This window comes from Xiphophorus maculatus, chromosome 1, assembly GCF_002775205.1.
Source record: "Xiphophorus maculatus strain JP 163 A chromosome 1, X_maculatus-5.0-male, whole genome shotgun sequence".
Classification (NCBI taxonomy): Eukaryota; Metazoa; Chordata; class Actinopteri; order Cyprinodontiformes; family Poeciliidae; genus Xiphophorus; species Xiphophorus maculatus.
Window position 1 is genome coordinate 15048771 of NC_036443.1, and position 25869 is coordinate 15074639.

The 25869-nt window shown below is 38.8% G+C and overlaps 2 protein-coding genes across 3 annotated transcripts; one reads left to right on the forward strand and one right to left on the reverse strand.

The window, feature by feature from the left end:
- The first annotated feature begins 1861 nt into the window (after positions 1-1861).
- On the forward strand, positions 1862-15625 carry LOC102222414 (complement C1q-like protein 4). Its single transcript, XM_005815340.2, has 2 exons — positions 1862-2602; positions 12884-15625. The coding sequence occupies exons 1-2, from the start codon at positions 2057-2059 to the stop codon at positions 13061-13063; spliced, it is 726 nt and encodes a 241-aa protein (XP_005815397.1). The 5' UTR covers positions 1862-2056; the 3' UTR covers positions 13064-15625.
- A 2318-nt stretch (positions 15626-17943) lies between these two features.
- LOC102221965 (myosin light polypeptide 6) lies at positions 17944-24187 on the reverse strand. Of its 2 annotated transcripts, XM_005815338.2 has the most exons (7): positions 24093-24187; positions 23706-23733; positions 21061-21204; positions 20443-20616; positions 20251-20328; positions 19443-19477; positions 17944-18431 (listed from the first exon to the last, which is right to left on the reverse strand). In XM_005815338.2, the coding sequence occupies exons 1-6, from the start codon at positions 24093-24095 to the stop codon at positions 19449-19451; spliced, it is 456 nt and encodes a 151-aa protein (XP_005815395.1). In that variant the 5' UTR covers positions 24096-24187; the 3' UTR covers positions 17944-18431; positions 19443-19448. The 2 variants fall into 2 exon arrangements, with proteins under 2 accessions (XP_005815395.1, XP_005815396.1); XM_005815339.2 differs by lacking the exon at positions 19443-19477.
- Between the last annotated feature and the right edge of the window lie 1682 nt (positions 24188-25869).

Sequence of the window (25869 nt, forward strand, 5' to 3'; positions counted from 1 at the left end):
CTTTTTTTTTCGTTTGTTCTCTCATTATGAAATGTTGCTCTAACTGCAGGGAAACATTCCACATGAAACCAAAACATGATCTTTGACAACTAATGGTGTTCAAACTCTTTTGTCCGTTCAGTCCACACAAGTCAGTGCGCACGTCTGTTTGTTTACTTCAGTGTGCAGGCACCACCAGTTTAAGATTTTGGGTAAAGGGGGGGCATATTGTCTGGGGCAGGGTGTCTCACTAATGAGGCTGTATAGCTGTGGGATGCGAGTCACACACACAGACAATAGTCTGGGGACCATTTAGCGTCTCCTCTCCATTCCTCACACATCACGCAGAGGCAGCTTTTACTCAGCCACCATCCCATGTCTTCCCTTTGCCCGGTGCAGAAAAGATGAAAACATCCGCCTTCGTTTGGCAGCACAGTATCAAACATTTTTTGCTCACAGAGAAGTTTCCCTCTGACAGGTAAAAAAATAATAATAATAAAAATCGGGCAAACAACACAGCATCAGTTCACAGTTTGAGTAATTAGTTTACAGACAAACTGGCTCAAAAATAATCATATGAAAAATTATAGAGGAACAGAAAATACATACTTCAAGCTTTATATAAAGTTTTTTTTTTTTTGATAAATCTGACTCGGACTAGAAAGGGGTAAATCTAGATGCTGATATAATAGAGCGAGACAGAGACAGGGGAGGGGGTGAGGAGGAGAGATCTAACAGGTGTAGACCAGGACTGCTGCTGGACCAAACGCCTCGAACAGCGATACAGTGGACGGACACAGCGTGGACGGGAGCGTCAGGCGGCCGTGCGCTCCACATTTGGCAACGCGTCCCCACGGGCATTTTGTCTGCTTAACTGCCTCAGAAGTCACCGGGTTTTTTGGACTTTATAATTTCTTTGTGAAGAACGAAAAAAGAAAAGAAAAGAAAATTGCGCTCTGATTTGGAAACTGGTGTCACTTACAGGGAAACTGCTGCGCACCTTGGCTCCACAGCTTTTCGTTCTGGCGCTTCAGGGGTCGTTTGGTGAGACAGGTGAGAAAAACTAATTAGATATTTGCCTTCAAGTTTAATTAGTTTAAGTATTTGCTTTGTTTCGCAGATGTAACTCTAGCAGCATGCCGATTGAAAATCGAACACTTTAATAACAAGTTTACGCTTTAAAAATAATAGAAATAGACACATTTAAGTGCTCAATGCATCTTTTCGAGAAACATTCGATTTAAATGATTTATATCACCTGTAAATTTGTCTGAAAACAACCAAATCAATAAGTGTTTTATTTCTTTTTTTATATAATTCTTTTCAGATCCAGACATAGACAGAAGAAGAATCTACTTCACCACAATGTGTTGAATCAAGAAAACCAAATTAAATCATTTCAGAGAGAAAACAGTGAGCTGTCTACAGAGGATCGTGTCTGGAGAAATATCTGGTGACCTTTTTCCGTCTTGGCTATGGCATTAAGTAAGACATCTACATGAAGCGCTGTGGAATCTTTTAAGAGAAACCTCAAAGGACATCTATATTTGGAAAAAAAAAAATCTGGTCAATTGTTCTTCATCTGACACAACCAATCCTTTTGTTGCTTCCCTTTTGTTGAGTGGACTTTCGGGGACAAACTGTTGCTACTGTGAATCTCCTCAAACAATCCCGTGTTTTGTAAAAGTGTTGGACAACAAGACAAATTGTGAGATTTATTAGTGAGTCGTCATAAACCTTAAGAACCTTCTGGGATTCATTTGTTAAAAAGATCTTGATGTGAGACTACTGAACATTTTTTTAACTCTAATTGGATCTTCCCAGATGTATTTTTTATTCTTCCTGGCCATGTGCCATTATAGGTTTTCTCTAATACTTGGCCAACCAATGCTCTAATAACCCCAACCTTTATCCCCCCCTAACATCTTTTTGCACCTTTTCATTCCAAACTGGTTTCTGGAGAGATTTCATCCTGGCCGGCACTATTCCAGCCAAGGGGGAGGAGGACTTCCTCACACTGGCAGCTTCTCGGCTCAGTCGCAGGAAACGCGTGATTGTAGCCGCTGTTGGCGTGGCCATGGTTCTGATACTGTTGGTGGCTATTCCTCTGCTTGTTCACACAACCAAAGGTGGCAGTGCTGGGGCTACAGGGAGCCGATATGAAATGCTTGGAAGCTGCAGGATGGTGTGTGATCCGTACGCTACCTCTCAGCCTGGTCAGGAGCTCATAGCTGTTTCTCCACCCCCACAGGAATACTCTGGAAAGAAGATTAGGTCTGGACTTCGAGGGCCTCCTGGGAATCCGGGTCCTCCCGGGGAGCGCGGACCCCCGGGGGAGCCAGGGAAACCGGGGCCACAGGGACCCCCTGGTCCTGGTCCTGGGGGGTATTCTCCCTCAATCTACACCCCTAAAATCGCCTTTTACGCAGGGCTACGCAAGCAGCACGAGGGCAGTGAAATACTAAAGTTTGATGATGTGGTGACCAATGTGGGCAACTACTATGAGCCCAGCACCGGCAAGTTCACCTGCCCTCTGCCTGGCATCTATTTTTTCACCTACCATGTACTAATGAGAGGTGGTGATGGGACTAGCATGTGGGCAGACCTGAAGAAGAATGGACTGGTTAGTAAAAGTGTGTGGGCGTGTGCGTGAGTGTGTGTGTGTTAAGCAGAGGCTTAGTCTGTATGTAAATGCCACACAGGAACACATCGCAGATATCTTTTTTTCACTGTTGATGTCCCGTCTCATATTCACCTCTGCAACATTGAGCTTTTCAGATTCAGAGCACAATCCACTTAGCAAGTGGCAACATGACAAGCAAAGAATGAAACGGCAACCCTTCTCCTCATTAAGGGGGAGGACATGCTATACGGCCTTAAAATCTCAGCCTTCACATATTTGCATTCCCCCATGTGCCTTGGCTAAATGACAAGTGGCAGAATGCAGGCAAAAAAGAACAGTCTAATTAGTGAGAATCCCACACAGAAGCTTGATTATCACCTAAACACAAGTGCAAAAGAGCACAGGAGACATGTCTGTCAGAATGTGGACAGTCGAGTTTGCACCTCGGCTAAGGAAATAATTAATTTAATATCGACAGTCCACTCATCCACTGCCTCATTCCCCAGACACTAATTAAAGACAGAGGTGGTGCTGGGAAGGAGAGGAGTGGAGATCACAGGGATTTCATCTGAGAAGTCCAGATTCAAGAAACATTCTTCCTGTTGCTTTCTACATTCATTCATCCATCAAGGACTATAAATATAATTATTTTTTGCTCAGACCTTACTTTGCAGACATGAGTTGCAATGGGCATCACCTGATGTACCTACGAACTAAAATGTGCAAGAGCAACCCTCGGTTCTTGATTGTGGAAGTTTATTTGACCACAGACATGAAGGTGCATTTAAGGGCTTCCCGTCTAATACGCCGCATTGTCATTCAAGTCATTTTAGTCTGCTAAATAATTCATTCATCTTGGATTAGACGCCCCCTCCCTCAAACGGCAGCTGTACCTTCCTTCCCTAACCTCGTCCTCTCTTGTTCATTGATTCTCCATTAATTATCTTTCGCTCAGCTCAATTATTTAACCTTACCCAGGTCCTCGTGACAACCATCGGGTGGCTTCTTTAAACACTTCTGCTAAATAGAGTGCACTCTTAACGGGGACAGACCCAAGTATAACTGCAGCTGGATGAATATGGAGTGCAGATGAAATTCTGCAGAATGCATCATCATGTTTAAAGCCCACAGGCAGTCAGGGTACGATGCCCGAGGCCAGTCGGTGGCTTGGGCTTAGTAAATGGGGCGTGTGTTTGACAGGTTGCATTCCTGACCACAGAATCAAAGAGACTAGTTTTAACCATTGCCGTAGGTGCTCCAGCTTTATTGGATATTGTCTCTTGCTGTGCCTTTCAAAGGATCACCCACGGCACAATTTGGCGATTTGCATTTTCTACCTGTGTTGTTAAACATTTGCACGTTTAGCAGGTTGGGTCATTTTTATTCAGTGCTCCGTTGAGTTCCCAAGTTTATCCTGAATATTTTCTGCCACAATGAGGACGTGCCGACGTGGGCCGATGACCATGGGCGGGGCGGAGGACGATAGATGACTTAATGGAGGTTTGGAGACAGTGGGCTGGTAGACGAGGCATTTGGGAGGCGTGTGTTGAAGGCCAGGTTGAGATCAGGCAGGATGACCGATGAACACCCACTCAACACGTAGCGGCTTGACAAGTGATCAAGGTTGACCAAAAAAATAAAAAATAGGCGGGGGAGAAGAAAGTTATTTTCTAAAGTCTCTACATGTGTGAGAGGAGTAGCTCAGTGTTTCTTAGTCTCTTCTGAAAATGAATTTAAATCACTTTCAAATCAAATCAAAATTATTTTGTCTGGCATCAGATATTAGCGCAAACATTTTTCAATTGATGAATAATACAAAATTCAAATAGATAAAAAGCTAAAACTGATTTTTTTAAAAAGTATTCACATATTTCATAATTTTAAGAGCTTAAAACGGTAAGATGTGTAGCCGCCTGCAGGTCTGGAGGATCTGGTGGATCCGTTAGAATAAACCAGTTCTGGTTATACTGGTTGATATGATGTGATTCTTGATGCTTGTCATAATTTTTTGTGATCTTAATGCTAAGGAAGCAATGAAAATACAAATGTATGTTTTCTCACCTATGCAGCACAGGTTTCATAATTCTTACATTCTGTTTAAACAAATCTTTATTCATTATTAAATAATCCAGCCAAGGTCTGGTAAAGATTAACCCTATTAGTATTTCAAATGTAGCCCAGAATAATTAAAAGAAAAACAAATGCAAGTTCAGCACTAAACACCTACATTAGCATAACCACACACACACACTTGATAGACTGCAGTATTTTTTATTTATTTGAACTCTGGATAATCTAATAAGTTTTAGGAAACCGATTTGTTGCATAAGAGACATAATAAAGTTTTTCTATGTATGTTGTGGTGCCCCACATGGTGTGGCGCCCTGTGCAGAATGCCATATGACTTACATAAAACACTGCCATTACCTGTGCCAACCCCCTGTTAACCACATCACATGCTCATGACATTTAAGTTGTGATTTTGTGCGGATACTTGTACTGTTAGGAACCGTTGCGCTTCTTTCGTTTGGTTCCCTATAGATCCAGTATCAAGTTGCTCCCCCTCTCACCATGTAAGACCAGCCTGCTCGATGTAACCTCCACAAATCACTGCACCACAACATTGCTTCAGGGCCAGGGGATTTCTGGTCGAAGGGGGAAATCTTCAACCGCTCCCATGTTTGTAATTGACCCGTGAGCGTCTGATTGACAGAAACATCCTGTTCTCGTCGGGCGTATTAAGAACCCTGTATGTTCTCTGCTCAGCTATAGACAAAGAGGCCGAAGATGATAGATGGGTGTGTTTCATTAGGACATCTAATGGCTCAATATGGATTTCATCTTTCTCCAAATGAATAGCCCTAAATATTTCTCATTGGCCCAACTGATGATATAAATGTGTTTAATTACTCTGCTCCTAATATCCTGTCTTGATATATGACTTGTAAATGACTTAATATTCCAGGTTAGTACCAGATGTTATTAAGACACTATGTGATCGTGTTGGCATGCTTCTCGAGGCATGAGGAGACGATAATAAGTCATGTGTACCTTCTCAACTGCACATCCCACACTCTCCTCATTAGCTGAGCTGCTAATCCAGTTATTTATAATAATAAAACTCACCTCTGAATATCTATGTTAAACACTCTCAAGGCAAGATGCTATGTAGACAAATAGACACCGGCTCTGCTCTCATTTAATCTCGCCCATGTTTTTTTTCAGCTGTCACAGGTCTCTTTTAATAGCCCTGGTAAAGGTCAAGTTATTTCACACGGTAATGTTAAAATGTCATCACTTGCTGTAATGACCGGTACCTGGATTAACTTTCCCCAGTAAGGAGACATAGTTAGGCTGCAGGTGGAATATAATTAGACTCAAAACAGACAGAGTGTGAGATACAGAGAAGAACTGTGACAAGACAAATGCTGTCTTTTTAGTTCATATACAGGTGCAGCTTAATAAAGTAAAATATTTTAGCAATTCATTTCAAAAAGTAAAATATAAGTACATTCCTTACAGAGTGATATATTTCAATGGTTCGTTTTGGTTACTTTTATGATTATGGCCTCTGACCAATTAAAACTAACATCTACATCTGCACAATACAACAAATTGCTATTGTCATTGCAATATCAGTGTTTGCAATGTCACAATCTCAAAAGACTGCTTGGATGTCATTGTCCAAGAGATTATAAATACATTTTTTTAATTACAGATATGTGGCCCCTTGGTGTCCATACGCACAACTAATAAGGTTGTTTGCTGCTAAGGTTAGGATGATGGGAGAGGGAGCACAGGGAGGACAAACTAGGGTGAAGGCAAGCAGTACGGATTAATAAAATATTAATATCAACAATATTACAATGTTGGATTTAAACATAGAAAAGACTGACACAAAAGGTCTCTGTCCGAACATGTTGATGAAAAATTAAGTGTAAGGACAAACTGTGGTAGGAAGCAGCACACAAATAAGAGGGATAACTTTTGCTTTGAGGGGATTGTGAATCAAATCTCATTGGAGAGTCTGAAAGAGATTTATGAGGCATGAATTGTTTTGGAGTGAAGCTTTAAGAGCCACCACACACAGACACATCAAAAACATCAAACTGTTTTATTCCTTAACCTAAAGTTTTTCTCTGGTTTACACCTGAAGCATCTTATTCCGGGCAAGGAGAAAAGAAACACTTGATGGCTGCTTAAAGGACCAAAGTCCTCATTAAGAAGAGAGTTGATTATTTCAGTCATTTGAAAATTATGGCTCAGATTATGGCGGAAGAATAGAGAGGGACAGAAACCAAGTTGCTTGAAGTCCAGTGTGTAAGTTTTACAGTCAGGGATGGCTTGAGGTGCTACATCATCAGTTGCTGTTCTTTGACTGTGTATTATAAGTCGGTGAAGATGTCCACCAGGAAATTATTAGAGCCCTTTATTCACCTTTAAAGATGCTGATTTCATTTTCCAGCAGGACTTAGTACCTGCTCACACTGTTAAAAGTACAAGTTTCTGTCTCAGTGACCATGTTATCAGGGTGCTTAATTGGCCAGGGAACTTCACTGAGCTAAACTCCACTGAGAATCTATAAATTATTATCAGAAGGAAGATGAAGGGCATCAGATGCAGCCATGTAGATAAGCTGAAAGCTTCTATAAAAGCATCCAGGGCTTCCTAACAACTCAGCAGAACCAGTGAGCCTGGTCACCTCTGTGCCACCCTATGTTGATACAATAATTAATACAAAAGGATCCCTGCTCCCGTTGCACTTTACATATTATGGAAAGTACATGGACATACCCATCAGTAGGCCAAGATTTCTGTATAAATATGAATTTTATTGCTCTTATGGTACAAATTGCTCTGAGAAACTGAAAGTTGGGTTTCCATTAGGTAGAAGGCTTAATCATCAAAACTGATAAAGCTAAACATCTGACTCAGAATAATATATCCTTTTTCATGAAAAGGGTGAAATTAATTTACTTTTTAAAGATATTTAAATTTATTGAAATGCATAAGTATTATGAAAAGTAAGGGAGATTTTTTCCTAAGATAATAGTGAGATAAAAGTCACAAACCAATATGTTACTGAATGGCAGGTAATAGCAATCCCAGGCACGGTTCAGGGTCCTAAATCGCTTGTCACCTTGTAATCCCAGGGCTCCCAGTGGAGAGGCAAAGCCTATTTAATAAATATTCTATTTCCACAACCTCACCGCAGCCTCCTCCCAAAACTCCTGCTATGTGCTCGGGTCCCTTAGGTAAGTTTAACGGCTACTTTTCTATTGTCTCCACTTTAAGAGGTCAGTATATCACTGCGAATGAACCCTGTCAGTTTTATTACCAGTGGAGCCCAGCACCACGGATAACAACAAGACTTCATACACCCCCGCATCTCCCTGGTCTCACAAAAACAGCCTCGCTTGATCAGTCTGTTACTCCAGGCCCCCCTTTATCAACTTTCTGGCCCGTATTTTTCCCTCCGCCTTCCTCCACCGCTTTACTTTGTCTATTATCCCTGTCTGTGTTTTGCGCAGTGACTCTGCTTGTGGAGGAAACAACACGGCAGCTGCTCCTCGCTCCTCGCTCCTCCACCCTCTTGCTTTTCTCCTTCCTTTCGTCTGTGGCCATCTCCTCCCAGGCGTGTTTACAGGAGGCCCGGTAATGAAAGGGCTAGGAGGAGACAAAGACAGCCACAGGCAAGCCCTGGGGGCCCCTGCCTCATGGCTCACAGCCCTTCCAGCTCCAGGATCAGTGCCGTGTGTTGCCTGGTTCACATGGATCAGTCTGCTTCCAGCCGTATCCGTCTCCTCTGTTGGCTTCCTGTCCTAATCCCAGCACATCTCCCACACGACTCTCTGTCTGGTAGCTGCATTAATTGATGGTCAGCGTTACTCCTTCAAACACAGGAAGTCAGCTACAACACCAACTCGTCTAACGTATGCTCAAAAAAGCGAAACATCTTTATTGATGAAGATTATATTGATCATTGTAATTAAAAAAAGCAACTCTTAGATCATTAAAATCCGAAAGCCCTAGTGGGGCCGAAGGTCTTCGCACATCTATTTTGAGTTGGGCCAAAATAATGAACATGGTGACATATGCGTGCTGTCGATAAAAAGTCACAACAAGCGGATCGCTGTCAGAAGCAGCCAGAGATGCAAATGTGATATTGACTGTCACTACTTGTGTCAAGCAGGACAATTTAACCTTTACAGATGAATATGTATCCGCGTTGTTGTTTGGGGGATGGTCTTGTGGAAACACAAATCTTGCAGCAGTAACAAACATCCACCTATTCTCTGATGATACTTTCTATAAAAGCCGTAAGTTACGGTTGTCCAAATCGCAAGCCATGCAACAGCACATACAGCTGATGCAGAGAGACAGTTTGACATTTTTTAAGGTGAAGATTTTCCTAAAACTGTAAAATGACAAATGATAACTGTGCTCTTTGCTTTCTATTTGATTTTAAATTTAAATATCATCACAACATCCAGCAGCTTTTACTCAAAAGCAGACTTGGGCACACCCATTCATTAACCTTGACTAAATACAGAAAACCTTTCCAAAGAAAGAGTGACTCATACCCTCATGTTGTAGCTCACAATTGACAAAAAATTATTACTACACCAAGAAAATAAGAAAAAAAGACAAAGAAATGTAGGACACTGCATTCTTCCACTTAATAAGGTAAATATGCAGGAGTCTTCTTAGTTTTAAATCGAAAGTGATTTTCACATCTATTTTCTACAAAAACGTGTTTTTCATTAACATTGTCGAGGAAGTGGTGCAAAATGAACTCTATGCTGCCAAGTGTTACTTTTCAGTAATGTAATTCCTCTGACTGGATACCCTAGAAATATTTTGTTCTCAAGACGTGTTTCACACGGAAATTTGGTGATGGACAGCATGCGGCCTCTATGTCCTGCATCAATAATCATCATTTTTTACGTAAATATTTGTCCAATACAAACATACCACTCACATGCCACAGTGTAAGAGTGAAGATATTTCATGATGGTAGATGTCAGGCCACCAGTTATCCTCAGCCTGCAGGACTAACTGAACTTGATTTATACACAATGAAGACACCAAGGGAGTTATGTGAGGCAGGCAGCATATTAACTGCCCACTGGGCAATGTGTGATGTAGTCAATGTTGCTTTACGCCCATGGCAACATTTCCTGGGGAGCACCATAAGGCAGAAGCAAAGCTAGAACAAACTGTACTTTAATTGACTTTTCTAGATCTTTTTTGCATGTAGCTACACTAACACTGGCCCTTGGTAGGCACATGTTCATAGGTGGTAAATAATTCTGAAGTTGGTACCTGAGTCATAGACTATGATTTAGTGTTGAATTAACAGTGTGAGAGTGAAGAAGTTATTGTTTTTTTTAAAGAGTCTGAACTGCATTTGACCATCTCTAGCTTACAAAGGTACATGCTTGGACTGTTCATACTTCAACTGGATATTCTACACTGATCAGAGATTCCTAAAATTACTTTGATTGACTATAATGCTTCTGATAAGAATATTGCATAATAAAAAGTTGTTTTTAAGGTGTTATGTTGTGTGGGTCAGTAGTGGAAAGAGTTTCTTGCCCTGGGCAATATTGAAGAACTACCACTGACTGCCAGAATGTGTGACGGCTGAGTGTCCCTAAATGTCAGCACCAACCTTCACACTTCAGTAGACAGGATGAAGCTCAGATGAAAAGTGGTGAAACCAGCTCAGTTACCTGACAGTATTCAGGACTAAATAGTGATCTATTCATTTTATAATTTGACCTCTTCAATTTGATGCCTAATTGATATCAAAGGTACATTTACAAAAGATATCAGCAAGCTTTAGTTTTACCTTACACACCAAACAACATCAGTTCTGAGAAAATAGTTTAAAATTATCTATTCTGCTTCTGTGGAAAGAAGCATAAACTTGGGAAGCCAGGTGTTTATTTAATGAGTAACTTCTGGGATTCCATTTTTTAAAATAATTTAAAATGGATGGGAAGCAGTAAACATCACGCTGTATGTTGAACGAAGCATCCACAGCCCATATCTCATTTTATATTTCATAATGATCCCAGATTATGTTCAGCCAATAAAGCACAACTTTAGGATTGATAAATGGTGAGCAGCTCGTCCAGACAGGGACAAAAATGAATCGCTGCAGTGGGGAAGGAGCACATTTATTTTTTAGTTACAGTAATTCAGGCTTTGCTGCTCTGTGACTGACTATTTTCAAATTGATATGTACTCGTTGGGGAGTCCCTGTGACGGGACTGACATGGCGGTAGTTGAATTGCAGATCATATTCTGTGGCTGTCATGGAGATGTGCGTAGCTTGTCTGGCGGCTGACATAGATTGAGTGCTCCCTGTCCAGAATGGACAAAAAGCCAGACACAAGGCCACTGATGGCTGACATATGTCTGATGATTGGAGATGCAACAGCAAAGTTATTAATATTTCTGATTTTTAGAAGGTTGACTATGTCTTGTAAATTTCAAGGATTAAATCTAATCAAACCGAATGAAATAAGTTACTGTGAAAGCAAATATTTTAAACTGAAATGACACATTGTTTCTCTGGGATTATGACACTCCTAACACTTGGTTCGGGTAAAATGTGCCCTATGTATTTTTAAATTCATGCTTTAGCTTTTTTTTTTTTTTTTTAGAGTTAATCAGTATATGTGGCACAACACAATGTTCCTTTTTCAAACTCTCACTTATTAAATGGGAAAGACAAGAGAACATTCAAGACACAACGAGTCCTCTCTTCATATTTATATCAGAAAATAAAAGCATAGTAAAGCAAAACACTTACAATTTTAAGATTAAATTCTACTCATGCATCAGTGTTGGTCAGATATATTTTACTGAACCTATGGCCCCAGTCAAATTTCATGTTTAAATTTCAGCAAACGATTACCACAATTAACATGAAAGAGCCTAAAGATCCACTTTAAAAGATTACAAAAATGTCTGGCCACTTGAGGGAAAAAAATAAGGGAATGCAGAAAGACTAACTAAAGCATCACACATAGCACTGTTTGTGCAGACAAGACAGTATTATAAAACCAGAAATATTAAAATTGTGCTATAAAATTTACATTTACGAAATGCAGTTTTTACACCGATGTTTCCACCCTGTTACATTGACCTGCTTAAGTCCAGATTTGACAGTCTCTCCACACCTGAGAAGGCTCAGCACTGTTCCATGTTTCCTTAATTTGTGGATATTTGACCCCACTGTGGTGTGCTGGAATCTCACATTAGAAATGTGTTGGTAACCAGACTATCAATGGCTTTTTTCTACCCTTCAGTTTCTGGATCTGTGTTGCATTTGAGATATTCTAGCATATTTTAAGTTGTCAGACAGCTTCAGTCTTGCAGCCCAGAGTTTGGCTATTGAAACTGAACTCAGATTTTCAGAAATATTTGGTTAATCAGTGTTAATTTATGAATTAACAATGTTAGTGCTTTCTACTAACCTTGGTATCTATTTTCCCTTAATACAGACAACAGTCATTTCGAAACTGCATTTTTGCTTAAATCATACTATTTAAGTAAAACTATGATAAATGTTTCTTTAGTTCTCTATAAATCAAGCAATGGCCTATTATTTACATACATATTTAAAAATATGACACCTGACAACAGCATAGCATGTCTGACTTTATTTTTAGAAAATACGCATAAAATAACATGTATTCAAAACGTGTTTGTTGTTAAACGGAAACTTACTTGAAGCTCTTGCGTCTCTGCACTGAGTAAACCCAATTAAATGTGTTAACAAACAAGTAAAGATCCACTGCTGCTTGGTCAATAAGATCCAACCCGCAGAGCATGCAAATGTGAAACTGTCGACCCCATTCAATATCGTGCCCATCGAGCTGGTCCAGCATCATAAGCAACAGGTCAATATTTGATGTGGATAGTGATGCTGTTTATTGGCCTAGGCTGTTTCCCAACAGACAACCTGTTGTCCCCCTGTGAGCAACCTTGTCTCAGAAACCAATCACATGTCCATCCACAGGTCTTATCCCATCCAAATGAAATCAATACACAATTGAGTATCTGTGCTCATCTGTCAGGTCACAGGTCACAGTCCCATCAATCCGCATAACTGTCGTTAGGGCAAGCGATGTCGGACTCGTCAGGCTCTCGTTTGAAGGTTGCAGTAATTGGTTAAAAGGCAGTCTGAAATGAACCGAATGAAGCGCTAGGACAGCTACAAGAGTTCATTTTGCTCTAACTGCCTCTGTGCATGTCCTCCACCAGGTAAGAGCAAGCGCCATCGCTCAAGACGCGGACCAGAATTACGACTACGCCTCAAACAGTGTGATCCTGCATCTGGACGTCGGGGATGAGATTTGCGTGCAGCTGGACGGAGGGAAAGTTCACGGAGGAAACCAGAACAAGTACAGCACCTTCTCTGGCTTCCTTATCTACCCAGACTGAAGCTAAATTTACATTCAGAGGAAGAGAAAAAAAAACAGAACCATAGAAGAGGTTGACAAGGACATGTACAGTATGGATGCAAATAAATGCACATACAACAATAACCACACACATGCATGTAAGCCAGCACACATGCACACACCTACATTGACGTGTTGTGAGATTACAATGGATTGCAACGCGGCAAATCTGATAGAGTGACAATTAAACCCAGTGGTGAGATACTGAGCCAATGATAATCAGCAACAGCATTTATTGGAACACTTTTTGTGCAAATATAGATATCAGGATATACAGGACAACTTAAAATAACTATTTAACACCAAGGCTCAGAAATATCTAAAGTATTTTAATGTAATCTATATTAACGTACATGGTGAGAATGATGATACAATAAACACCATAAGTTGGATAGTTGAAATGCAATAATGGTGTTGATAAAATGAAACTTTGAGGTGAATGCATATTTAATAATCTCTGATTTCAATAATTTCTGTTTTTATGGTCGGCATCTGCTTCGGAGCATATCACAGCAAAGCATACCCAGAATGACTTACACTTCTGTTGTAATAAATTAGATCCTTTTGAGATTGGATCTGAGATGAGACAAAACTGATAGAAAAATGTTGTCATAATCATACATGTAGCAACAAACAGTGTCCTTCACATTTGCCTCCACTGCTGGTAAAGATGTACAAAACAGTGAAAACACTTCAAAAATAAATTCCTTTTTACTGCAGAAGCAATACATTCATACTGAAATTGTTTTGAAAAAATCTAACCATCAACTTGATTAAATTTATTTAGTGGGGGAAAAAAAATCCTTCTTCATTTGAAAATCACTAGAGCTACAATTTCTATAAATTAAATGTTTATGAAATATTTATTTAATGTGTATTTTACATTTAAATTTCTCAAGGTGCAAAGGATCTTCAATTGGTAATCCATAAACATTCTTGTTTCCCCAAGTATATAACCATAACTCATTGCATACCTTTTTCTCTTAGGGATTCCTCCAAGCAGGAAAGAAAAGAAAACATCTTCATAAATCTGAAAATTCAAGAAATGACTTCTACTCAGTTGCCAAAATAATTAACGGTTTAAGACAACTGAGACTGGAACAAAGAAGGCTCTCTGAAATTATGCTTTTGCAATAAAGCAAAATATAATAACATTTTATATCATTTAAATCATGTATTTGCATACAGCAGTGTGTTAAAAGACACATAGCTCTATTTTCCCTAGTGTCTAAATCAGACTATGCTATTCGTGTTTTAGGTCAGTTAGGATTACCACAATAATGTCTATTTAATGAATGTCATAATGATTAGAGAAATGATTTTCAGAGGATTCATTATCACTTCCTTCTATTTCAGAAGTTTATAGTAAAATTACTATGCATTTAAACATTTTGAGAAAGCTGAAAAGGTTATTGCTCCGAAAGCATCAACAAGGCTAATTGGAAACCTCTAGTTGAAATGCAAGCAAACCTGTGGATTTATTTTTGAAACACTACCTCTGTGACATATAGGGGAAAAAAATCAAAACATATCTCCCAAGATATTTGGAAAATATTTACGTACCTCCACAGGTGAGTTATACGCATGTATAAACAGTGTGCAAATATCGAGTCAAGATACAGTTAAAAAAGGAGACGGATTATGTGTAAAATGAGCCTGTTACTCATAAAGGCAGAAAAGAATAAGTCATAAATCCAAAATCAATGTAAACAGTTACTAGATTTCTGTTTGTCTACATATTGGGTCAAAGAGCTCAATATTTTTAGACCTGTGTCCTGTGGTCTGATGAAATAAAAACAAATATTGTATTATGCTTTTGGCAATACTTTGGACAAAAATTTTGTTCAAAAAGAGAACATCATATGGGGGTTTAGCATCATATTGTGTTTTATGACAGGAGGAACTCAATATAAAATTAATACAATATTAGATAAAAAAATATTGAAACGGTGTCTCAAGACATTTAAGTCTGAATCCAAACAGGTATCTTAAAATGTACTATTTCGTCCATCGCGAAGCATTTATCTTAGACACACAGAAGATTTGTGTACAAAGCTGAAAAGGTGTTAGAGGGCCTTCAAACCAGACTCGGCTCTGCCAGGATGAAAGTGCCAAACTTCTGAATTTCAAGAAAGTGAAAAAAGATCTTAACTGTACTTGGGTTTTTATCAAGTCAATATAAATGTGTTAATCCTATCTGAGCTAAAACATGATTTATTTATTTTTTTGCTATAGCTACATCTTTATCAGGAGTGTCAAAAACTTTAGAGTAGCACCAAAAAGGAAAACCCCAAGAACATATCATGTATTGTGTAAATATCTTTTTTTTTTAATTCTTTGCCGAGTACATTATGTGAGTGAGAGTATTTGTATGAGTGAATAAAAGTCACATGTGCAGTGTTTTAAATAGTGTATCAGGCATTACAGATATTTGCAATGACTGTTTTACTTTCATTACATGTAAACACACCAACTTTGGGATGGGCAGTCTGGATTTAGAAGGTTGAGTGACCAATTGCTATTAAAACACCCGTACCAACTCTACCTGTTTCTGCGTGCTGTTTTTAACCTGGTAAAGATCAGCGTAGAACACCGACATGCACATTCAACATGGCCACACAACCCTCCAGTCCTCAAGCTCAGTTTTATTCGAGGCGACCATTTGGACTCACTAGTGTCGATCGGGACAGTTGTATGAACCGAGGGCAAAGATCGAAGCGGACTACGGCCTCTGGCTGCTGCAAAATGGATTTTCAATACGTCTCAGGATACAATCTAAGACCCAAACATCAGCACAGCTTTATAGGCCTCAGCCTGTCGTGCATCCCGGATCAACAAAGTCCAGACCATTGATACTTTTTAAAGGTAACACTACATAGAGATCAATTTTACAAACAAATTGGTTCAGTGTTCGATAAGCCTGGAAATTTATTACAATTATTGTAAAAAAAAAAAAGAAAGAAAAAGACACAGGAGGAATAAAACCATGGAGTGGGTTATATTTTGTCAGGTTTGTTCATTGACAATTTTGTATTTAATTTATAAATGTTGTGTGTGTTCGTCTCACTCTCTTTCGTACACAAGCACAAAATCTCTTCTTCAGCATCTTCACTGTGTGACTAAGCCCTCCATACATTGAAAAAAATCATAAATAAGTAATGCAGAAAAAAAACCCCGAAAGTATTTGTAACTATTACAGTGACATTTTTAACTGCCTCAAAAAATAAGAAGTCTCTTTAAAATATTCAAGTTGACATTATTTTCTATTTGGTTGTTAACCTGCCAGCTAAGCTTTTTGCCAGCTTTTTTTTTTATTTTTAAATGAACTAATTTATTGTAGCCAAGAGGGAGTTTTTGATTTCAAATTTGGTTATGATTGTAATAAAAGAAAAACAATACAAAAAAGTTCAAAGAAAATATGACTTTTTTTAAAGTCATATTTAGTTCAATTAGTCCACACTTTTAACAGGGAAAAGAAACATCAGATAATTCTGAGTAATACACCATTCAGTAACATTTACGTTTGTAAAGTCTTGCACCGATTCCTTGTAGTGCTGAAATAAATTCCTTTACATTTTTAAAACAGTTTAAACAATGCGATGAAATTTAAATCACACCTGTCATCAAATAACTGAGTCAAATCCACAACGCTTCACAGATTCATCTGTGTGTTTATAGAGAAATGAACCCACATCATCCGCTTAAAATCAGGCAGAATGCTCAAATATTTATATATATAAAGGAATTTCATAAAAAAAAACAAAAAAAAAACTAATTACAGTAGAATTGGTGTCATTCCTGAAGTGAAGGATTTGGGAGAATCTGTTGTTTCTGAGCGGGAAAAAAAAAAAAAAAAAAAAAAAGAAAAACGAAGAAGGATGAAGGCACACCAAGCCTGGGCCCAGCCCACGGCTTTCTCTCCTGGCAGATTCCAGTTGAAAGTTAATTGGACGGGGAGAGGTCTGAGACGGGCTGCGCCGAGGCCCATTAGTGATTCCCCTGTCGAATGCAGAGCCACGAGGATCACAGACTCACAAATAGGAGGATTAAAATAATCAATAGCCTTGACTTCTATCGACCACACACACACACACACACACAGTAATTAGTAGAGAACCTATTCAGTGGTGGACTATGACACCCTCCCAAACCTTAAGCACCCCACAACCTCACACACAATCTCCACTGTTTGACAGAGGTGGTGCCTAATGAGGGAAAATAGTTGTGACTGCTTGAGAAGAAAATGCAGGAAAAGGTCATAAAACCACTGAACAGCCTTTTACTGCTTATGTTAACACCTTTGTATCCAAGAAAATAAAATTATGAAAAAAAAAATCAAATACTGTAACGTAACTTTGCTTATGTTTTAGCATTCATTGCAAACAATAGACTAGAAATGGGGAGCCAACAATCGCTACACAGTCTTACATTTAGCTCAACACAGACCTGATCACAACTGTATATAAACAGTGTAGTATATTATGGTTCTTGCTTTAACACTGAGACTAAATCAAAGTAACAACACTGCCCTCTTGTGTGACATGAGAAAACTGCAAAAAAAAACCAGACATTTCTGTCCAAGATATTTTACACATAACTGCTTCACACACTCTCACTGGCCACTTAACTAAATTCACCTTGCTAGGACTGACTTAGATCCTCCTTAACTTGCAGAATTACATGAGCTCTCACACACAGTGAGAATTCATACAATATGTGATAAATATTCAGAGCTTTTTCCTACATACCGTACATTACACATCTGTTAAATTGAAGTTTCGACCATTTGGTCAGTGTATTTAAGTATATTCAGCCAACCTGAACATACAAAAATAAATAAAATCCACTTAGACACAAAAGCATTTCAGGAAAACACATTTATTTAAATGCAGCAACAAATTTTGGGCCAAATTTATAACATGGGGAATGCTTTGAAATGTTTCCAACTACAGCCTTTGATATTTTTATGAATCAATCTGGGACATTTAATCCAAAGCAAGTCATAGAAATATGTATATACGATATATATTATTGTCTTGCCCAATTTTAGTTACATCGTTACAGCTTATGGTGCATTTCGAAATGTTACAAACTATGCAAGCACAAATAATCCTCAATGAATACAAGGTTTATACATGTGAACAGATCTAAAAATGGTGCTTTATGGTCTTTTCTAGGGAATGTAAAGGCACTTCTTAAATTAAAACTGTAAAATAAACTCATGTAAAAGGTTGGGGTGAGCTGGCAAAGCTAAATGGAAATATATAGGAATGTGATTCTGCGAAAATGAAAAAAAAAAAAAAAAGACTGTGACGCTCTTTATCCGTTCATTACCATCCGGACGAGTTCTGAAACAGAGAAAGAGAGAGAAAGAGAAAAAAAGAGAGTTAGTTTTCTCACTAAAAACTTGGAGATCTGCTCCAATTACAGCATGCAGGACCAAGAGCTGCTCTTCTTGAAGATGCTGCATTTGGAGGCAGATCTCCCATATTCACCTCATCTAGAGCCAGGAAAAGGGGGTCAATTGAAGATGACAGAAGGGGAAAAAGGTGAGGTAATTATTTCTATCTCCTATTCAGCCAAAGCTATTGGTCCTCTAAGATCCACAGAAAGTTGGTTAAAGAAGCTGTCCTCGCTGTTTGCCTTCCTCTAGCTGAGAAGCAGAAAAAAAGGGGAGAAGATCAGGGGAGCTATAGTCCAGTCAGAGCAGCCAGCTACAAATTCAGTTTCCATCAGTAAATAAGAGAGAACAGTCAGCATAAGAGCAACTCCATTACACTCTCTGGTTAGTAAAACAAAAAAAGGGACTGGTCCACTCTCCTGAATCTGGTGGTTATGATATACATAATGTAATGCAAATGTAAGAGGACAGCAGTTAGATAGGTCTAACTCCTTTAAAACCAATAAAAGGAAGAAAAAAAAGCACCACCTTTAAAAAGCCCCATTAACATGCAAATGAAATTAGCAGCGCTGTCTAATAACACCACACTCAAAAGTGACCACCAGGCTTTCCCTGAATGAGACCAGTCTCTTCCCATTCTGTCCACCATATCTCCATACAACCTGTGGAGGAGCCATAGACACATGCAGAGGAGCATGCTGCAGCCAGGGGCCAAGGCAGAAGGCTGCAGGAGCAAAACAGAGCGGCAGGAGGCTATATGCTTTAAAGCCTCACGTCTGCAGGGGGAGAGAGACCACCAGGCTTTCCTGCGCAGCCTACTAATGATGTCTACCTTTCAATAGGCAATCGTTTGTTAGCCAGTATGAACTATGTAATGAGAAAAACACACTAGTGTCTAGGAACTAAGTAGCAGGAAAGCCTGGAGGTGCCATCCCCCGGGTTTGGACAATGCCCGTACCGGCCCTCAGCCTGACATGATGTGACGAACAAATGCTGTGGAGGAAGAACATTTAACAAATTGTCAGTAATTAACTTCTGATCATAGCTTCTTAAAGAGCTTGATTAAAATGGATAAAGACACAACCAAATGATATGAACCATCCAGAGAAGGGATGTTAAATATCGCTTGTTGTTTACAACAAAAAAATTTGCATTTCTTGTGATCCACTTTTACATTTTTTTGTTCAGAAAGACTTGAGGCAAATTCAAACTTCACACTATGAAACATTCAGACAGTGCTCCCAAATCTGTGGTCAATTATATAGTGCTTGAATAGAAATCAGGCTCAATCTATCTCTAACTACAGTTTTTCCTTGGCAAGTCTATCAAATAAACAAACAATCTTAACTAATTTCAAATAACATTACCCACAAAAGTCAAAAAGATAAATAAACTGTAGATTGTAATCCAAGAAACATGCAATTTGCTGAGGCAAAAGAGCTTTTTGGCTTTGATGCCTTTAATGAACAAAGGAAAAAAAAAATCTGATTTCTAATTTGATTTGCTGATCAAACGACATTTGGTTTTTATCACTTCAATCATGTAAAAACTCAGGGTTTCTCTGTGGATCAGAGGAAATGCAGACTTTAGTGCTAAACATGTTTGTACTTAATTAACCTAGCATTAAAAACTGATACCTACAAGCAAACAGTGCTGTGCATTAAGAACATTTCCATATTATAAAAAGCTGGATTAAATGAAGCGGCTTCACTTCAGACTTATTGGAAGCAATAGTTACTTTTAACATGAGTCTGTTTTCTCCTCACCTTCATAATTGATGCATCCATTTGCATCTTCATGTCCAGCCAGCAGTGTCTCCACTTCCTCTTCTGACATTTTCTCACCTGATGAACCAAAACGATGCACATTTTAATGTGACAAATAATAATTTATGTTTCACTTTCATCGTCTTTCGGTTTGTAAAGTGATGTGTAATTAGAGATAAAAACGTCACATACCTAACGTGGTGAGCACATGACGTAGTTCTGCTCCCATTACTGTGCCGTTGCCTTCCTTGTCAAAAACACGGAGTCCTTCCACAAAATCCTCCATGGAGCCCTGATCTTTGTTTTTGGCGATGGCCTGGAACATGGGCAGGAACTGCTCAAAGTCGAGCATCTTGGTGTTCATCTCTGCAAAATGAGAAAAAGCCTAGAAATGAGACACATCAGGCTGAAGGGATTAAAAGTCTTACATTACAGGAAATTTATTTTTTCTCAGCCAAGTCTTGAGGTTGAATCTGCATAATATTTGGAGCGATCTGAACGTGTGGGTAATGTTTTATTGTTAAATGGATCAGCGGAGAAGTTAATATTAACATAACAGCTGCTTATAAAGTCAAAGGTATTATACGGCAACAGATGCTGCGACATACCTTTGGTATTATGTTGCCGTTTTCTCTCAGTGAGGACAGATACATCAGTCATCTCAAAACTGAACATTCTGCACAACAAAACTTTAATGCTAATGTGAGCTTTTAAAGACTCTTCTCCTTACACCACTGACAAAGCGGATACAACCCACAAAAATGGGGTTTATATCCCTTTAAGCCTCCAAGTTAGTGACTTTTCTCTCACCCTCAGATTTGGGGTTGCCCAGCACTTTAAGCACCTCAGCATTGACAGGGTTCTGTCCCAAGGCCCGCATCACGTCGCCACACTGGCTGTAGCTGATCTTCCCATCTCCTGTCCTGTCGAACAGCAGGAACGCCTCCTTAAACTCTGCGGCACACACAGACATGAAGCCAGTTAGCCAAAGAGCTGAATATTACAAATTAGCTGATGCATATAGAGAGAAGTGATGCACAGACAGGATGTGGACAACAAAGATTACAACATGGGCTGAGAATAAGAAGGCGCCCAAGCAGACTTGAAAAATGTCAGATTATCACAAATAAGAACACTTCCATCTTATGGGGATTTTACTTTCATTACTTTACAGATTACAGATTTTGGGAAAAAAAATGTGTGATTAAAATTTGTATCTATGGTTAAATGTATTACTACAACGAATGAAAGCAACATCCTGTTCTCCGAGCTCAGCATGGTGACGAGGCAACCGGCTTTGTTGGTTCCTCAATTCACCAAAATATTTACGTTAGTGATCTGGTCACAAGCACTCAATATTTCAACTTCATTAATAGGAAGCAGCCTAATATGTAATTTTTACATTAATACACCACATGCTCTGTGAGTTTCTCCGTCTTTTGAATATGCATGTGTCAATAGAACAAATTTACCAAACATGTATGTCAATAGTCACCTGAAGGCTCAGGTTTTTCCAAACAGTTGACCAACGCTTTGCCTTACAGAAGTATTCAAACTTCCTTAAATTTTTACCGTTTTGCTATGTTAGAGCTACGCACTTCAACACAAAGCAGTACACAGTTATGAAGTGGGAGGAAAAAGAAATGGGGGTTTAAAATGTTTATAGAAAGAGTGTGATCTGCATTTGCACCCAAGCCCCTTTTTATGTAGAACTAAGTTTTGTTGCAGTTACATGTTTTTTTTTAAAGATTCTTCTTTACCAGCTTTCTAATAAGTAAATTACTAAGCAAATTATATGTACAGACATAATTGTAAGACCATTTATTCTGCTAAATAGCTCAGTCTTCATAAGACTGGATTCAGTGAATCTGAACAGCAATGTTCAAGTCTTTCACAGATTCTCGTTTGGATTCAAGTCTAGACTTTGGACCGTTTTAAAAAACAAATACGCTTTGGTCAAAAGGGTCAGCAACTTATTCAATTTAAAGAGCCACTTTTATCACTGGAACAACAAAATAAAATTTCTCCAGGGCTGCAAACGAAAATTGATTTTATAAATCAGTGTTAAATATTACTTTATTATTTTTGAAAGCTAGAGAGATTACACTAAAACTTAAAAATAATCATCTAGCATTTACAAAGGTAAAATCAAACATCTTTTCTTTTTAGAATATCAGCTGAATGAGATGAAGATATTCAGCCCACTTAAAAATGTATAACATAGTTGGAGGTTAAAACATTGTTTTTAAAAGTCTTTACCATTGATACCATTTGTAGTTGACATTCTATGCAGATTTTGCATAAAAACAGAGAACCACCGCTCCAACCACATTTCCTTACTTCTTTTAAAATTAAAAACAAAAAAAACTGGTTTTGTCAGAGCCACAACACCACAAAATACTTAATGAAATCTCCCTCCCCAAAAAACATGTTTTCTGAAAGTTACATATTAATAAACTGAAACAATTTTATTTAGGCTTAATAGGAGTTTGGTTGTCTTTATCAACTGTAAATGAGAGCACTGCCCTACCCTATCATCTGCAGTCTTAGTAAAGATAAAACGATAACATAGGCTGCTCAGACCCAGACATCAGCGAGACACAGAGTCAGATTACACAATATCCGTGCAGAAGGGTGTTCCTACTGTTCTGAAGCAAAGCATTCACTAAAAAAGCCCTGGGACTGTTATGGAGTTTTTTCCTGTTCTGAGGAATGTCTCTCTTCCCCTCTGGCCTGTTAGCACAATTCCCAGCACCATATTTGGTGTGAGAGGAGTGGAGAAAAGTAGGTGGAGAGTGAGAGTAGCTATGGCCTATTATGTCAAGGGAAGATTAAACAAACTAGTGTTGGGACAAGACCCGTCCACTGCTTTTCTCCCACACCAAACATGGACACACACTGGAGATGAGCAACTCGGATCATTTCAGACGAAACGAGGTTAATGGCAGCCTGAAGAAACAAAACCAATGGGACGAGATGAGAGCTTAAGATGTCTGGCTTTGCAAACAAAACATCTGAATACAAAAACAGTACAACACACGTCAAGCCTGGTAAGGATTATAACTATGTTCATTATTATGAAGCTGGACAACAATGCAAAACAAGTTTGGCTCCAAAAACTGACATGCAGATCACACCCTAAACACTTTGAACAGCCTCTGCGTTTTGAGCAAGGCGGAGGTTCTTCCCTCACTTACCATGAATCTGGTCCAGGTTAAATTCAATCTGGAAAGGACAAGCAGTTGCAAGTGGGGAAAAAAAGTGATGAAATAGTTCGCAAACAGAGAAAGAAAACCCTAAACCCAGGATTACTGCAACAAGCGGGTATAGAGCAGACCGACAATAGTGATAAAGAGATAAGGGTCAGGAATGAAGGAGCGCCCAACAAGCAGTAGAAAAATGGAGATGTTCCCACAAGGCAGACTCTCACATGCGTAAATAAAAGCAACACTTACCGAGGATTTGATCTTCCGAGAAGTCAGACTGTTCAGGAAGAAATTAGGCGAGAGGAAATGGTTTTAAGGCGTTCTGGCTACTGAACATATTTAACAGGTATTGCGATAGAATCAAAAGGTAAACCCTCCAACTACATAGCATTCAGAAAATGTATCACACACGCAGGCAGTTAAGTAATAAAATGAGGTAATCGTATAACTGATCATTTGAAGCTAAAGCTAGCTCAACAAAAAGTTGTACTTCCGCTTGGGACAGGCTAACCAGTTCACATCTTTAGACTCATGTTAACCGCGCTGCGTAACTAACCTCTCCTTTATTAAACGCTTACATTTAGATGCACGACTCTATTACAGCCAATAAGTCCAGTGAAATGGACAAAAACCCACCATTTCTTTGCTGGCTGAGGTGTGTCCCAGGCGACGGAAACCCAAAGAATGTGACGGCTCGATTACAAGCGCGGAGGGAGAAAAGCCTCCACTGCGTCACGACGCAGAGCGGGGACGAGGTGACGTCACCGCACAACTGCAGCACTCCTTATATAGAAACAAAAAGCTGTACACAAACCACAAAGGACCGATGCTGAATCTCAAATATATTTCCATTTTGAGCTCCCATAAAATATAGATTTCCATTTTCTGCTGAGATATGTTATGGTAAATGAATTTTTAGATAATGAAACATTCGCTGGACCGCTTCTCATTTTGATCCCTACTACTGAAAACTTAGTCTGGGAATTTCTATCACTCCTCGATAATAAATATATTTAAAAAAAACAGATGTAAAAACCATTTCAAAAACTTTTCTTTTTCTAAAACAACAATTTTTCAATGTGTCACTGACATTTTTTAAAATAATTATTTATTTTCTGTAGTCTCTTATTACTTGCTTTTTGAAAAAACAGTATTGCAAATCATGGTACTTGCTTATTAGCCTTGTGCTGTCATGATGTTGTTTGTCCCAATTGTTGTGTATTTTTTATTCAACACTGGAGAAAATCTTAATACAGTGCTAAAACCTTTCAACTGGAGTTGCAGTTCAATCGTAACTGAGCTGTAACAAAATACAAGAAGATAAAACAAGTGGACAAATGTTTGAAAACTAAACTGAATATAAGCATACAGTGTTAATCAGATAATCAGAAGTTTAAGAATATTTGCCAAACAAATAGTCCTAGTTCTTCAAAACAGAACTAGAAATCTTAAGAAAGGGATGAAGGGAAATTTGTTTAGATATGATGTCAGCGTTTTCAGTGGACTGATAAGAACATTATACCATGTGGTGGAGTGCAACAATGGTCTAGAATTGATGGCCATCTATGAAAACCTTGCTGGCTGTACATTTATAAAACATTTTCTATGAAATTTAGATCAGGAAAGCAAGCTGCATGGTTCAAAACAGAGATTTAGAGCAAACTCAGAGCAACAACACCCTGTTCATTTCCACTTGGTTTATGATAAACATGTCTCTATGCTGCACGGTGCTGGCTGTATGCAAGACACTCCACCTCCAACTCAAGCACATTACCAATTTCAGGAGCAGTCTCTGCGCATGGCCTATACGCTACACACAATCAAGGGTAATCTTTGAATTCCAAACGTACAAACCACCCAAAAACATAGCAATTAAGGAAAGTAGACTTGAAAAACATACATCTTTCCAGGGCAGTTTAAATTTATTATTGTTATTCTTCTTATTATTGAAGTTTTGGAATTTTCTTGTTTTTTCTCTAGTGGGGAGTTTGACCACAACTAAGAACCAGAATGACTTTGATTTGGGTATTAGCATTGAGTATATGTGGACATGCATTAATAATGTACCTGAGATCAGTGAGATCAAAGACTGAGGATGCATGTCTTAAGAGCCTGCCAATACAGTCCACTTTCCAGTCATCTGTGATCCCACTGTGGACATGCATGGCTTACATACTGTCATGTGCTAAATGAGACATTCACTTCACAAAGCCATGCAATGCAACGTAACACACAAAGTTCCTGAGGGGGGCAGCAAAGCTATACTGTTAGGCAAACTCAGACACATTACCAAAACTCAATGTGAGGCATTATTAGTTTGTGAAAACACATTCACTTAACTACGGCCTTTGCTTAATACATTGTTTATCCGCCTTAAAAATGATGATGCAAGCTTAGCATCTTATCTTTAGAC